Below are 15,476 nucleotides of genomic sequence, written 5' to 3' on the forward strand. Positions count from 1 at the left end.
TTGGAATGAAAAAGTCATCTATTTTCACTATAAACCACTAGACCACACAAAGACAACATGAATCTCACAGATCCATGGCTCTGAACTTCATCACAATCCTCACATTTGTGTTTAAGCTCAGAGTTCCTATTTTGCTACTGACTGCCATATACTTATACTGTACAGAAAGTAAGGTGATGTAACTGACTGATGGCATAGGAGAGTGCTTCTCTACCACTTTGAAGATTAAAAAAAAAGTGGTTTTGCCTGCTTCCAAGCTTGGGCTAGTAACTGCCCAGTGAATCAGCAAGAGTGAGCTGTCTCAGCCTAGGGCAGTTGAACATAAATGACTATAGATATCCTTCATGGTATAAAATACAGTAAAATTGCACAAAGTAAAAAGGTATTGTGATTAAGTCTTACGATGATAGATGCTGTTTTACTTCACCTGGAGATGACGGTGATAGCAGCTGTTTCTTTTTTTGATATGTCTGTGATTCGAGCAGTGCATAGCCAATATATAAAGCTTGAGTCTGTAGCATTGCGCTGACTTCATAGTTCAGATGATTTGAAAGGTTATAACTGTAAGTCCATAAAATCGAAAGGAATTTGAAGAGAATCTCTGAATCTTTTAGATGTACCTTAAATTTAACAAAAAAAAAAAAAAGAAAAAAAGAAAAAAGAGAAAAGCACTTGTTTAATAACTTTATTTGGCAAACTACTCCTCAACACCTGATAAACTACCCAAATCAAAGGAGTACACAGAAAGAGACCTAAAGAGTCAGAAACAGTGTCTTTTGGGAAGAAAAATTTATTGAGCAGATGTCATTGGGTAAACAGTACTTGCATGTGTATAAAAGTCCACATGTTGCTTAACAGCTGGCTTATTTAGTTTAACAGATAACTTGTGGTCTATAGGTATGTAAATACAACAGGTTTTTTTTCTTATCATAACAGACTGAAAACAGATCCATACAAACATTTGTATAGTATGTCAACTGCGCAAGAAAATTTACATGCAAAATAAAGAACTTCTATCTCCTGTTTTGTGCAGCAGTAATCTTAATATTAAAAGTGCTCCAAGTAATCCCTAACTTTTTCACCAGTCATACAAAGTGGTTTTCAAAAGTCTATAAACCAGCATCTCAGAAGAGCTGGGCATCCAGTTTCCTTATACGGCACAGCTTTCTGTGCTGAATATTCACAGTAAACTTTATTCTTGAATTTGTCCTGGATTGGCTGTATAGGCTTTATAATAATGGAGCATGGACCAAAATTAACAAATTTTGAATCATACATGTATTACTGACAATTGCAGACACAGGTCAGACATATTCCCACCCCTGCAATAATAATAGCTGCTCCAAGGAGATTCAATTCAGTTTTTCACACTACATGTATGTCCAACTACCTCAACTTTGCCTTAGGACCTTTCTGTCAAAATTTAACGAGGACAGCTTCTGATTTTGAAACAGTTACACTGTCTCCTAATAGTATCCCAAATCAATTTACAGTTCTTGCTTACTACAATCTGGCAATAGCTAGCAATATGTAAAATCCAGACTGTCAAAATTCCTTATTCTCTTCACAAAAATATATCACTCAGTGAGGGTGAGAAAACATGAGATAATGTTATAAGGCAATATGTAATGTCTTCTAAAGGTTTTCCTTCCAATTTTTCTATTTAAAAACTAACAAATTTTACTGAGCAAGTGTTTGTTTTGCTCCCAGATCGGACCAAAGCTCAAACTTCAAGCTCTTGCCCTTGTCCTGCAAGTCAGTGTAATGTTTTCGCCTTTGCTTCAACTGGTCCATTTATTTGGGGGGGGGGGGGGGTTGTGGTTTTTTTGTTTTGGTTTTGGTTTTTTTACTTATTTTTCTATTATTACATTTAATTAGGGTTAACTAACCAGCTGAAGCTTTGACCTTCATCTGCCCACAGTACTAGCATGCCACAAGCAGTGTTGCATGATCAGTTCTCAATTTTTCTCAGTTTTCCTTAAAATTATGTAACTGCGTAATAGTTCATGACTAATAATTCAGAGCAATAAAGGCAAAAATAATACCTTGAGTAAGAGATTCATCAATGCTCTGTACTGAACAGCATTGTTTCCCTCACTAGCTCCACAGACAAGGAGGTCAAACAGCCCCAAAAGGAGATGCAGGTAGTCTTGGCTATCTTGATCCAGAGATTCAGGATTCCACCAAGTTTCCTCTAAGAAATACAGGTTAAAAATGAGACACAGTGGATGCATGTGAACAACCAAGAGAAAACAGACATCTCTACTTAAAAGAAGACAATACATGGGGCTGATTTCATGCTCACAAGTAAGTAACCTTTACAGACCTCAATAACAACATAAGAAGGTTAAGGAAGCAAGGCTTGCTTGTTTCCAACAACTTCAGAAGACAAAAAAAAAAATTGATCTTTCTTCTTCACTTCACTGATACAAAGGACAGATAAAACCTTAACACCTACCTTGTGAAAAGGACAGAGGAGGTTTTAGGCCATTAATGAAGTTTTTCAATAAGAACAGGAACATAGCTGAGTCCTCTGCATGAGCAGTCTGATCACTATTGAGCTTTTCTATATATGCAGTTAACAAGTCCTTAAGCACCAAGGTTTCCTCTATTGTTTCAACAGACCAATTTAGGGGAGTTTCCTGTGAATGAAAATTCATTTTAATGTATACTGTCACAATTTCATCCAACAGAAGTCAGAAATTTAGCACTAAAACCCAGCAGTGTTTAATTTCCAACCTCAAAAGAGGTTATCTTTATGAAGTGAATTACATTTCTGTTTTTACATTTAAACTTGCATCTGTAGTTTTAAAACCTGCCCCAGCTCTTACTACCACAATTAACAGTGTACATAAAATGCCAATCTCTAAAATATCTCTTCAAAGGGATTAGAAGTTACTCACAGCATTTTGTGGATGTTCAGTTTAATCCTTTTGTCTAGCTCTGTTCCAGCAACATAATTTGTATCTTTCAGATACTTGTATATATAAAATCTCTTTAATGGAATAATCTGAGGTCAGAATAACTAATTACCATGTATTGCTATGTGTGTGTGTGAGGTGGTGCACACACAGAAACACAGCCCTGCTCACGTGGGTTTCTTACACACACAAAAAAGAGCAAACCGTTTCAACAACAAAATAAATCAAGAAAATCCCAATGGGAAATATGGATAAAAATAAAGCAAAAAAAAAAAAGGTAGCAAAAAGATGCAGAAATACACTTTCTGAACATTGTTCCTGCCTCTCTCATGGTTCCTCCTTCTGCCTCCATGCTACCTCCCAAGTGTCAATACAACTGCTTACGGAGCAGCACAATAAACCAAATCCCAACAAATTCAGGAACAACATTTTGATGATGTTGCAAGGACTTGCTTGAGGCTGCAATTCACAGAATCACAGAATGGTTTGGGTTGGAAGGGACCTCAAAGATCCTCTAGTTCCAACCCCCCTGCTGTGGGCAGGGACACCCTCCACTAGACCAGGTTGCCCAAAGCCTCATCCAACCTGGCCTTGAACACTGCCAGGGAGGGGGCAGCCACAACCTCTCTGGGCAACCTGTTCCAGTGCCTCACCACCCTCACAGGGAAGAATTTCTTCCTAATACCTAATCTTAAATCTGCCCTCCTTCGGTTTAAAGCTGTTACCCCTTGTCCTGTCACTCCACGCCCTTGTCTCTCCCCATGTCCCTCTCCAGCTTTCCTGTAGGCCCCTTCAGGCACTGGAAGGCCGCAATAAGGTCTCCCTGGAGCCTTCTCTTCTCCAGGCTGAACAACACCAACTTTCTCAGCCTGTTGTCATAGGAGAGGTGCTCCAGCCCTCGGATCATCTTTGTGGCCTCCCTGGGACTCGCTCTGAGCATAAGCTCTTTTTCATACTCAACTGCATTTCCTTCTTTCCTCTATTGAACAAGACAGTAAAACCTTTACTCAATGACTAAAAGCCCTGATATTCCAAAGTCAAACCATGACACCACATGATGCCACAAAGAAGCTGGCAGAAATGCCTCAAATTTTGTGCCAAGCCCACAGCACTGAAACATTTAATCGGTTGGTGGGATGCTAGCCTAAATCTCTGGAGTTCTTAATTTTTTAATGCAGACTCACTAGAGTGGTAAAATGTAAAAGCAATTCTTAATGGTAGCTTCTAGTACTGCTGCTAAGTGTGTTTTAGCTATGAAAATAAACGAAGGTGTTATTTTCAGTCCTTCACAAGGTTTCTAAACTTCTTGCTCTCCAATAAAAAAAGACTTCTCCACTACAAAGAGAATGCCCTCTCCAAACTGTTTACATCTTACCTCTGCAGGATCATAAGCTCTGAGATCTTTTATTTTTTTATCCAAGAAACGGAAGACTCTGATGGCCACTGAAAAATAATTTTCCTTCATCTGTGTATCGCAGCAGCACTGAACAAGCACTGAACCAATTATATGAGTAATTACTTTCTGTCTCACGCTGTCAGATTCTGTTTCAGTAACAAGTATCAGATCATCCACCTTAGAAAAGGAAGTGGAAGAAAAACAACAAAAAGTCTGTAAGACATCAAGACTTCACTGTGACTTTATACTATGTTTCATTTGCATGTCCAATTAAATCCTTGTTACCTTTTATCATCTTAGAAATTACTGTCTGCTGTAATGGTACTGTTGGAAACCTAAGAATGCACAAACATCTGTTTCTATGAACTACCCACAAGTACATTATATATTCTCTAGATCTCTTTTTTTCCCCCCAGGAAACTAAAAATCCCTGAAATTTCGTTACACTAATAATTTGTCCAAATAGGTAATACCTTTGCTTCTTCTTTTCCTTATGTTAAAGTAGAAATGTTTTATCTAGATTGTATCAGGGTTTGTTATTTTATATATATATACACACACGTATATTTGCCTAGGAGCTTGATGATGGCATACTAAGAAAAACACATAAAAAGTTCTTCTATATCACATTTGTTCTACTACAGTGATCACCTGGAAAGTAACGTGGTACGCATACCATTTGTGATAGTAAGGAAGGGTCCCCTGAAGTCATGTTTTTAGAAAACAGCAGAATCATTTTCTTGTTGGCCACTCCAATCAACTCTGCAGACTTGCTAGATTTAATTGCCTCTTCGAGAGCTATTCCAAGAAAAAAAACAACAACAGAGAATCTAGGTATACAAATGACGTATTAAAACACTGGTGGCTCAATAATATTTAGAAACAGTCAGAAACATACTTGACAATTTCTTCATCTTTTTAAAGAGCTTTTTAAAGAAAACTATTCGCACTCATGGCATGATAGCTTGTTAATGACAGCCAGTCTCCTTCAGTAAGCGTTTAGGTTCAATAAGCATCATGTCCTAAATTATCGCAAGTTTTCTTTTACCGAATTAGTTACAATTAATGCTTTACCTTCTGGCCAGCCTTTCAGTAAAGGGTGTAAGGAGCAGAGATCAGATTCTGACAGAGCAACGGCCATTTTCCAATCTGAAGATTTTGAATTCGCGTTAGTGATTACCATAAAAGGTAGCAACCGCATTACTGCTTCATCTAGTAGTTCTTTTTTTTCTTTCAAAATCTCCTCTTTGACTAAAATTTTTATTGCTCGCTCCAGAACCTTGTACCTAAAAGAGAACAAATGATGTTGAAAACCCATTGCTCAATCATAGCAGCAACACTTCTTTGATTTGTTCTCCATCACCCATGGTGATTTTCTGAATCCAAATAGCAGGGAGAACAAATAGAGAACTGATGGGAAATGGAAAGCAAATAATTAAACATTTCTCTTGTGGCTCAGCAGTGTCCTGGTTTCAGCTGGGACAGAGTTAATCTCCTTCCTAGCAGCAGGTAAAGTGCTGTGTTTTGGATACAGGATGAGAATAATGCTGGTAACACACTGATGTTTTAGTTGTGGCTTGGTAATGTTTAAACCAAGTCAAGGACTTTTCAGTTTCTCATATTGCCCTGCCAGCAAGGAGGCTGGGAGTGCACAAGAAGCTGGGAGGGGACAAGCCCAGGACAGCTGATCCAAACTGGCCAAAGGGATATTCCATACCATAGGATGTCATGCTCAGCATATAACTTGGGGGAAGCTGGCTGAGGGTTTAGACTGCAGCCTGGCAACTAGCTGGGCATCAGTGGTCTGCGGGTGGTGAGCAACTGTGCTGTGCACCACTTGTTTTGCATATTCCATTATTATTCTCTTCATTTTCTGTCCTATTAAACTGTCTTTATCTCAACACATGAGTTTTATCTTCTTTTTTTTCCTGATTCTCTCCCCCATCTCACTAACTGGGGGGGAAGTAAACGAATGGCAATGTGGTTGTTTTAGCTGCTGGTGGGGTTAAACCACAACACATAGATACAGCATAACAAAAAGTATTTGAAGTGGAAAAACAGGTATTAAAGTATTCTTTAGAGTTACATTTTTTAAATTTAACTTACGCAGAAAGAATGTAGACTGAAAAAAGGCACAAACATACCACTTTCCATCCTTTGAAAGATCAGCTTTCTGGAAGATGTTCAAAAGACTTGATACTACTACCTCTGGATTGACTTGTTTCCTGAAAATCTGGAAAGTAATCAAGAAAAATAAAGTATAATAAATTACAAAAGAATTTACCATATCATAATGGAAAATGCATCTGCTAAACCAAGTGGAAATATGGATCAAACATCACCAACTGAATTCCTATTGATCATCATGTAATAAAAATATTGTCAGAGTAAACAGAAGTTATAAGGCTGCCCAGTATGCCATCCTGATATACTAAAATATGGAGAATTTGTTGAATGCAGAAATGCTTGGTAAAATTAATAAGCAATAAACAAACAACTTTATAATTAAATAAGAATTGCTTTTACTTTACATAGCATCTGTATGACAAAAACATAAGGCGCATTAATGAAAGATACTAAAGTTTAAAGAAGCACTCACGTGCTTTTGTTCCTATTTTTTAGTGATTGAGAATGAATGAACACACAAGATCAATTATACTACTGCTAATAATATTCTCCACTACTACTAGGAGAAGCAATAAAGACAGACTGTTACTCTAGCTGGAAACAATCAGCACAATGCATACCAGAGTCCTAGCCAGTGAATCTGAGCTGGAGTTTAGTACCTTGCCACTATCAACTGATCAAATGACTCTCATACGGAAAAACTCAACTGAGCGCTTCTCACTAGCGTAATGACCTGTCACTGCGCTGTTTTCCATCCAAAAGGCAGATGACGGGGCTTGCGTTTGTATAGAAAAACGTACAGGATAAGCTGGAAGTACACTTCAAATAATAATCAAAGATTAAAATATGCTTTAGTAGCTACATAAAAAAGTATCAATAAATTCAGGTTAACCGCAAACACTTTGGGAAAGATAAGGAAGCAGAAATCTGGGGGGGAGGGGGGCACATTGTGAGGAGGTAACCAACACAAGCCTCCTAAATTTGTGCTGCTTCATCCTGTTAAAGGACAAAAGCTGTACACTAAGGACATGAGCAGAAGAAGGGCAATTACAAAGAATGCATTCCAGACACACATATTCAAGACCAGCTAAAATCTCACCTGATGTATCAAAAGATACACACTTACCTCCAAAGAACTGAGAGCAGACATTACAACATCTCTGTTGTCATCCTTGAGCCGATCAAATATTGCTTCTTCTATGAAAGACTGATCAAAGCCTTCCTGAAAAAATAAAGGGAAAAAAGAGCCAAAAGAAAAAAAATAATCATTTTTTGGTAGCATAATTTAGAGGCTTTTAATGAAATATCTGAATCCTAGTATGAGAAAAGTAGTAACATCATCTAAATTAAACCTCAAATAACAGGCAGACTAACTTTCAACCACAAAAGAAGGAAACCCAGAAGTGTCCATTAACTTATATTTTTATCTTAAGACTACAAGCAGCTTAATAAACAAGAACTACACTCAGATTCCAGAATATGGGAAAATAGTGACAGAAGCCTACTGAAAACACCACAAAAGGTGGAGGATGACATATGAATTGTTTAACGAACCACTCCTCTTCAAATCATATGTCTGGCGAACAGCTTTCTGAAGACATTGTATGTTAAGTCAGTTCTGTAAGCAAGAGATTCAGGACACAAACCTTTGATGTTTCAATAACATCTTTCAAATGCTGAAGAGCCAGGACCCGCACAGCTGGCTGAGGATGATTCAAACTAAGCAGAAGGGAGGTATCAGAGTCTTCCAGAAACTGAAATACAGATTTCAGAGAGACTTGCTGCAGGTTAAAAAAACTTAAGTATATATAAGGATAATGGGAGAAATTGTTTGAGCAATTTTTTTGTACCAGAAAAAAACCTGTATGATTCAGACCCCGAAAGTATCAATTACAGAACAATGATGTTGTATAACTGTTTCAAATTTGGTCATCTTTACTTTGGCAGACAGTTTTTGGAATATAGCTTGAAAAGTACAGTAAGCCAGAGATCCCTTTCTGTCCTAGAAAAGCACTACACTTATCTAGGGATTCTGAGAAAGCTCTAGTGACAATGTCAGTGTGACAGAGCACAGATAGAAACTGTTAAAAAGGCATCCCTGCCAGTCCAATTGCGTGCACTTATCTCAGGAACCTTAAAGGCTAGAAGAGAGTCATATGCCTTTGTTCTGCATGCCTCATTTTTCTGTTAATCCACTTGTTATTCAGGCAGAGAATCTGTGCCTTCATTAAATCAGTACAAAAATACACGAAGCACTTCTTTATGTAGTTTATCGTCTTTTCCTAAGTGCTTTCAGTTTGTCAATCATTGCAAACAACAGTCATAATATTAACCATCTCTTATAATAAATTCCTTGGACAGATCTGTTGCACTCATGGTTATTCTGTGTTAAGCTGAGTTTCAATTGCTCTTCAGAAATGGCACAGGAAGAGCTCTGCAATCACTCTATTCTTCCATGTTACCGACTGTAAACATTCATAAAACAGATGCAAGAAAAAGGACCAAGCCACCTTCTCTCAACCATGGTAAGTTGTTTGTCAATTTTCCCAAAACAGACACCTCTGACACTGCTAAAATCTTTAAGTAAGATGAGGCCTTGCTGGCCACCACCATGTTGGCATTACCAACCACTACAGTACAGGTAGTGGCCATGTTCCTAAGGAAAAATATTGATAGCAATTGGGGCAGGTGGAAATACATAAATTTTAACCATGAAAAAAAGCTCACACTCATGACTGCTCATGAGAAACACAAACTTAGAAGATCTGATAGCTTTTGATTTTACCACAGTTTTGATCAAGCCCCGCCCCCAAATCACATTTAAGTTGTGGAGTTGATTTTTTTTGGGGGGGTTGGTTATTGGGGTTTTTTGGGGTTTTTTTTGGAGGCAATGGTAGAGATTTTGAAGAAGACAGAGAAGTCTACCAAAATATCAGCCTTCTGACAGTATACCCAGACAACAGCTAGGATCATGAACTGAGCTTCTACCTACCTTGTATTTGCCACAGCTTAATGAAAGAGAAATAAATTGATGAAAAAGATTTTGTTCAGCCTCATCTGTGCAATCTTCCAGATGCTTCTCCAACACAGAGTCTAAGGCTTTAGGATACCTGCCAACAGACAAAATCCCCAACATTTTCCACAGAGGATTACGGAAGAACTAGAGAAATACTGGGGAAATACAAGGAAGCTGAATGCGTATGCACTTATCTGAACCACTCATTTTAAATAGCTTTGCAAACGCAATCAACCATTATGTTTTAACATAGACGAATGATATGCAGACTACTAGGATTAATAATGAGCAGAAAAGGTCATGCTACACAGCCAACAGCTGTACAAAGCCAGTAGGTCTGTGCCCATGTATTACAGCGATAACAAAGTATATAAGGAACAGCAAAATTAAATTTGGACAAAGATTAGGAGTCAGTTATTTTTACTGTATTTATTTGGGCAAGAATATTGTGCTTACTACACCCAATAAACCAAGATCATAGCTGGCATCGCCATTCTACAGATTGTGGGTCTGTCATAGAAAAATAGAACTTACTTTCTCTCAAGAAGTCTGATAAGAGGAAGCATCTTTTGATTGACTGCAGCCATTTTGGTGGGATTAGATTCAATCTCTGTACCATAGGAGATAAACTCTTCAAGAAACTTGCTAAAATTACAAACAAAAGAAAAAGCCACCATTTTTTGGATAGTACGGTTTCCATTAATGTTACAAAGCACATTGCTAAAGAGGTTAGGATTAATATGCATTACTTATTCAAGTACAGATTTGCTCCTGGCCTGAGATTTGCTCCTGGCCTGAAGTTTCACTCTGCCCCACAAGTACTCCCACAAGCACTAAAAGCATGGCTCTTCTGGATTACTGAATGTTTCAGTTTCAAAATCCAGGTTTGGAGTTAATTTATGAACTCAGAAAAACATGCTCATATAATGCTAACGCCATTGTCAGGAACTAATTGCTATTAAACCAGAAATGACTGTAGTACTGCAGAAGAAAAACAATCGACATTAACTCACGAAGCCAACAGGTGATCTAAATCCTTTTCCAGTGGTATACTCTGAAGAATAGCTTCAAGATGTTTGATGTAAATCTGATTCTCTGCCTCCTCAGATTCGTCTTGTTCCTCTAAGGACAATGCATAACCATAAAAGATGAACAATAATTTGAGAATAACCTCCTCATACTGATTAAAGCTAATAGCTTGTTCAGGCATCACCCTGACAAGCACACGACTTGAAGACCACAATGTCCATTGATTACTAGCACTAAGTCTCCATGTGCTGCTAGCAACGTCATTAAAATGCCAAAGGCTGTATTGCCACCAATAAATTTAAGTATGCTTTGGAATGTTCCAGACCTACCACCACAACCTGTGCAAGCTCCCTACAACATTCCCTGGTGTGAATCTGGCCCTTTTCAATAAAAGGGCTTTCCCAACCATGATTTGGTAGCTACAAGTCCAGACTTACTAGTGCAGACACTGGCCAGTCAGCCTCGCTGTCCCAGACCATTCGCAGGCACATTTAATTCACCAAGTAAACACAGATCTCTAACTACACATGGACTAAGTGTGATCTACCTAAAAATTACTTTGCAGTACTACAATACATCTCAGAAATTTCATACATCAAAATACATCGAAATTAAGTTACTGCTGAAATACTGCAAATCAACATCTATATCCAAGCCATATAGATATAACAATGCCTAAAATACATCAAAATTAAGTTACTGCTGAAATACTGCAAATCAACATCTATATCCAAGCCATATAGATATAACAATGCCTAAAATACATCAAAATTAAGTTACTGCTGAAATACTGCAAATCAACATCTATATCCAAGCCATATAGATATAACAATGCCTAAAATAGCCTCCTCTGTAGGACCTGGAAGAACAAAAAGCAACACACACTCACTCAGGTTTTCACATGTATTGTCGCAGTTTTAATGGCAGAAGTAACTAAAATTACACGGCTACGACAATTACCACAGTCATCTGTCCGTAAGACTCAACAAAATTGTAAAAGTGTATGCTAACTTACCCGTATCATTTTTCATGACAGTGCAAACAAGATGAGGCAACAGGTAACGCAGAAGAGGAGAAATATCATAGCTTGCTGAAAGGCCTTGCAGAAGTGTTACCAATTCTGGGGTTTTGCACAGATAATTAAATGGCCTGCACAATGGAACAGGGAAATAAAAAAAAAAAGTACATACGCTCATCTGCGTTACCAACATGCAAACTTCCTAAGAATTCAATTTTCAGCATCAGGTAACAACCTCATCATAAACAAATGCTGAAAAGATTTAAAGGGTTCTACTTCCTTACTGTTAGAGCTTTATTGGTGCATTTAACATCCAAGAAGAAAACTGGGTTCTGCCAGTCATGCTGAGCATGGCTTGCTGCAATGGCACACTGAACATACCTACATTTTTGCAAAGTTGGTAGTACAAGAAAAAAATACTCTTATGGATTGCATGAAGAGGTATCCTCACATTGCAAGGAGCATATCTAGTACCCCGCGGCAGCAAAAGGAAGGGAGGAGGAATAATAGCTTAATGACAGGACATCCTCAAAGAGAGGAGAAACAATTTCCCTTCCTGCTAATAAAAAGTTCCTCTCATCTCTTCTCCTTTTATATCCACCTAGCTGGATCCAGCAAGCAAACACCCTGTAGCATGCGGGACTTCCATCACTGTGTTCAACTGCACATTAACAGCACTAGCTAACTGCATCGGTGCAGGGCAGCCAAGTCAATGGGAATGAAATACTACATGTATTTGCAGAAGAACACCTGACTTGTTGGACCAAAGAAGTGGTGGCAGAGAAACACACTTCAGGCATTAAACTACATGAACTCAAAGCCATCGAAGGCACAAAACTTCTTTTTTCCAAGCTATTCAAATAACCTCAAATTTGCACTACCATTATGATGGCTTCTCTTCCAGGAATCCCACTTTGAGGAAAACCCCTTACTGGCACAGTTCAGTTTTGCACATTGACAGCAATCCTTTACTGAGGGAAGTGGCAGGACAGGGACCATAAGATGACAGACTTGCACCACTGAGACTCCTTAGCTCTAGCAAGCAGACAAATTTTCAAAGTAAGCCAAAGAAACTTTTGAGCCCTTTGAAATGTCAACTACCAAAATTTCTGATAGGAAAGTGTCCCTTTAATGAGGAGGATAAAAAAATTCAAATTATCAGAGTGCAGCCTGAGCTTTAAAAACTGAGAAAACTTAATTCATGTAGACTTACTTTTTCCCAAGTCTGTCTCCTTTCTGAGTTTGTAGAAGTAGGTTGAGGCAAGCCACCCCTTCCCTGACTAATGAGGGCACTTTATATAATGTCTTGGTTATCTGTAACATCAAGGAATGCACCAAGGAAGTCTCCACTGTCACTTTTACTGTCATCTGGGAGATTATCATGTATGTTGCAGCTCTGTAATCCTGTATAGTGGATTTCAAGCCCTAGAAAAAGAGATAAAGGTGGATTTTTAACACACACAAATAAAAAAACCCCCATACATTAACATAAAAATCATTTGTATTCTGACATGCAGGCAACTGCACTACTTTCTTCTCCATGTGTTAACTTTTAAGGGAATTATAAACTCAACTTTCAAGAAGGAAAAGCTGTCATGCAGGGGACACACGTACAGAAGACACATTCATTAACCGCTGCTTTGTTCATTAACAGAGCAACAATCCTGGAAGAAAGAGGATATTAAAGCAGGCTGTCCACCCTGACTCCCTTTCCTCATTGCTTAGCATGGTAAGTCTCCGAGGCAAAGAAGTTCATTCAAACTCTGTATCCATTCCTCAGAGCTTCACTCCTCATGTCAAGTAGGAAACAGAGTTCTTAGAGTGCTCATCTGAGGTGTGAGGAAAATACTATTAGTCATGGACCTTTCACCTGCCTAATGTTTCAAAGCAGGCTAAGACTGGTACGATATACTTCACAGAGAATGCCCCTCTTAAATGCTGCCTGCAGAAGGCACGTTGGCACAACACAGTACACGTCATCACACAGGAAGGAAAACAAAGCTTCATCACCTTTTGGATGTAAGGGAGCAGCATAGAGACTATAGTGTCTGTTATCTTCTCTGCTGCTCCAAGAGCTGATACAATGGTGGAGGCATAAAACACAAGAAGAACTCTCAACTGAGCTGAGTTGCCAGGACACTCTGAAAAGACCTGGACCACAGAAAAATTAGTTGTTAAGACATCAGGAGAAGTAGAAACACACCAATGGCTTCCCCCCAAACCAGCAATACCTCAGAACTCCAGCATGTAAGCTCTACCAGCTCCTGGTGGCACAACTGAAGTCATCAACTCCTCCAAGCAATAACCCCTCGCCAGAGGTTACTGCTCCCCCTTGCAGACAAGGTAGAAGGAAATGGGTGCTATTGCTCACCTACTATAGATAATCATAATAAGGTAACCTAAATGATTTTGGTGTAATGCTCAAGACTGAGAACTGGACAGCCAAGAAGCTGAGTGATATATATTTAACACCCCCTACTATATCTGTGAACAAACCCTGTTATTGTGTGTGCTTTGCTTCGCTTGATAGTACATGCATTCTAGCTCTCCAAATAATTGGAAATGTTGTACGTCTTACTCTTCTGACACTATAAAACTAGTTCTCTATTTGACACTGAGAAGAAAGATCCATTCACCTTCTAACATTCTCAATTTTAAGCTCTCATTAATATTTGAAGACATACATTTAAAACACCCTATCAACCCCTAAAAGAGATAACCAAATTCTAAGCACAGTTACAAACTAATAGCAGGAATAACTCTATAAAAGAAATTAAGACAATTAAGTATTTTTAAGCAATACAGTATTTTTTATCAATACAATATTGCCAAATTGTTTTGTCGTGGCTCATTGGTTCTCAGCCACTTCCTTACCAGAATTTCTGATAGACTGTCATCTATACAAGTAATAAGAGAATAAATTTTCCTATTATTTACAAATAAATGCCTCCTTTTACTATTTGATATATAATTCAAAATATGAGCAAACAGCATAATGCTATCCAAATATAAAGATGGGAAAACCAAGTGACAACAAGTAACGTTCTAGAATAAATGAACAACCTTCACAGATTTTGCCACCAGCCTGCAGATGAAATCCATGAAATCCAGGTCTTTGTAGCAGTGTGTAATGACAGTACCCCTTGCCAGTGGGACTCCAGGTTTCTTTACATGGTGAAAAAAAGTAAAATTAGAACACTCAAGGGTAAAGTGAAGCACTCAAAGTAAAAATTAATATAAATTCTAAATTAATCCTGCCGATCAATTAACACCATTTAAATTGAAATAAGTAATGGAAATGCACACACACCTCTGAAATTTTTTGTATCTATATTAAGACAGACGATGAAGAGCATTATATATAATCTATATTCAATCTATATATTTTAGTAATTGGTATGTTCCTAGCAGTAGCAAATAGTTGCACCTTAAAAGCATAATTTAACTTTGCCAAAATAAAGAGTAATTACAATCAAAGCTTTTTATAATTACCTTTATATTTAAAGAAAGATAGCAAAAACAACAGGTGGGCACATTCAGGCTCCATCCCTGCAATTAAATCTTTCAGTACAGTCCTACAACTAACCACATGAACAGGTGGACCATATCCATAAACCTAGTAACAGAGTCAGGAGTATTTACTAATAAAGTCCCTCATGTTTCTCCCAACTTGCATCTGTTAAATACTTTACCCTTATTGGATCCATCCAATGCCATTTATGAGTTGGGCTTTTTATATTTAAAAGTTGAATAACTCTCACAAATAGATTAGTCTCATGATATGGCAGAACACAACCAATCAAACTATCTTGATTGTAGAGATGGATATGAAATCTAAGGAAAAAAACCCATATATATACAGTTAAAAATTATCTGGAAGTCCAAAAATGAGACCCAGCCACATTCTTCTCAGAACACCTGGTTTACTCGCTTTTAAGCAAGGCTGGAGATGATTGTCAGACATATGGG

General features: G+C 38.0%; 1 protein-coding gene across 3 annotated transcripts in view; it reads right to left on the reverse strand.

Moving 5' to 3' along the window:
- HEATR1 (HEAT repeat containing 1) overlaps window positions 1–15,476 on the reverse strand; it is a 37,571-nt gene that overhangs the window by 18,604 nt on the left and 3,491 nt on the right. Inside the window, exons 4-20 of one of the 3 annotated variants that reach the window (XM_054819233.1) lie at window positions 15,200–15,341; window positions 14,571–14,672; window positions 13,518–13,658; window positions 12,721–12,932; window positions 11,505–11,638; window positions 10,474–10,582; window positions 9,995–10,105; window positions 9,437–9,554; window positions 8,091–8,198; window positions 7,571–7,666; window positions 6,462–6,550; window positions 5,392–5,603; window positions 4,994–5,115; window positions 4,297–4,494; window positions 2,459–2,642; window positions 2,046–2,194; window positions 428–620 (exon numbers count right to left, since the gene is read on the reverse strand). In XM_054819233.1, the coding sequence (XP_054675208.1) occupies window positions 428–620; window positions 2,046–2,194; window positions 2,459–2,642; window positions 4,297–4,494; window positions 4,994–5,115; window positions 5,392–5,603; window positions 6,462–6,550; window positions 7,571–7,666; window positions 8,091–8,198; window positions 9,437–9,554; window positions 9,995–10,105; window positions 10,474–10,582; window positions 11,505–11,638; window positions 12,721–12,932; window positions 13,518–13,658; window positions 14,571–14,672; window positions 15,200–15,341 (2,420 nt within the window). Of the gene's footprint in view, window positions 1–427; window positions 621–2,045; window positions 2,195–2,458; window positions 2,643–4,296; window positions 4,495–4,993; window positions 5,116–5,391; window positions 5,604–6,461; window positions 6,551–7,570; window positions 7,667–8,090; window positions 8,199–9,436; window positions 9,555–9,994; window positions 10,106–10,473; window positions 10,583–11,504; window positions 11,639–12,720; window positions 12,933–13,517; window positions 13,659–13,738; window positions 14,516–14,570; window positions 14,673–15,199; window positions 15,342–15,476 lie in introns of those variants that run through there. The other 2 variants (XM_054819235.1, XM_054819236.1) reach the window with 2 other exon arrangements.

The sequence above is a fragment of the Grus americana genome, chromosome 3, assembly GCF_028858705.1.
Source record: "Grus americana isolate bGruAme1 chromosome 3, bGruAme1.mat, whole genome shotgun sequence".
In the NCBI taxonomy this organism is placed as follows: Eukaryota; Metazoa; Chordata; class Aves; order Gruiformes; family Gruidae; genus Grus; species Grus americana.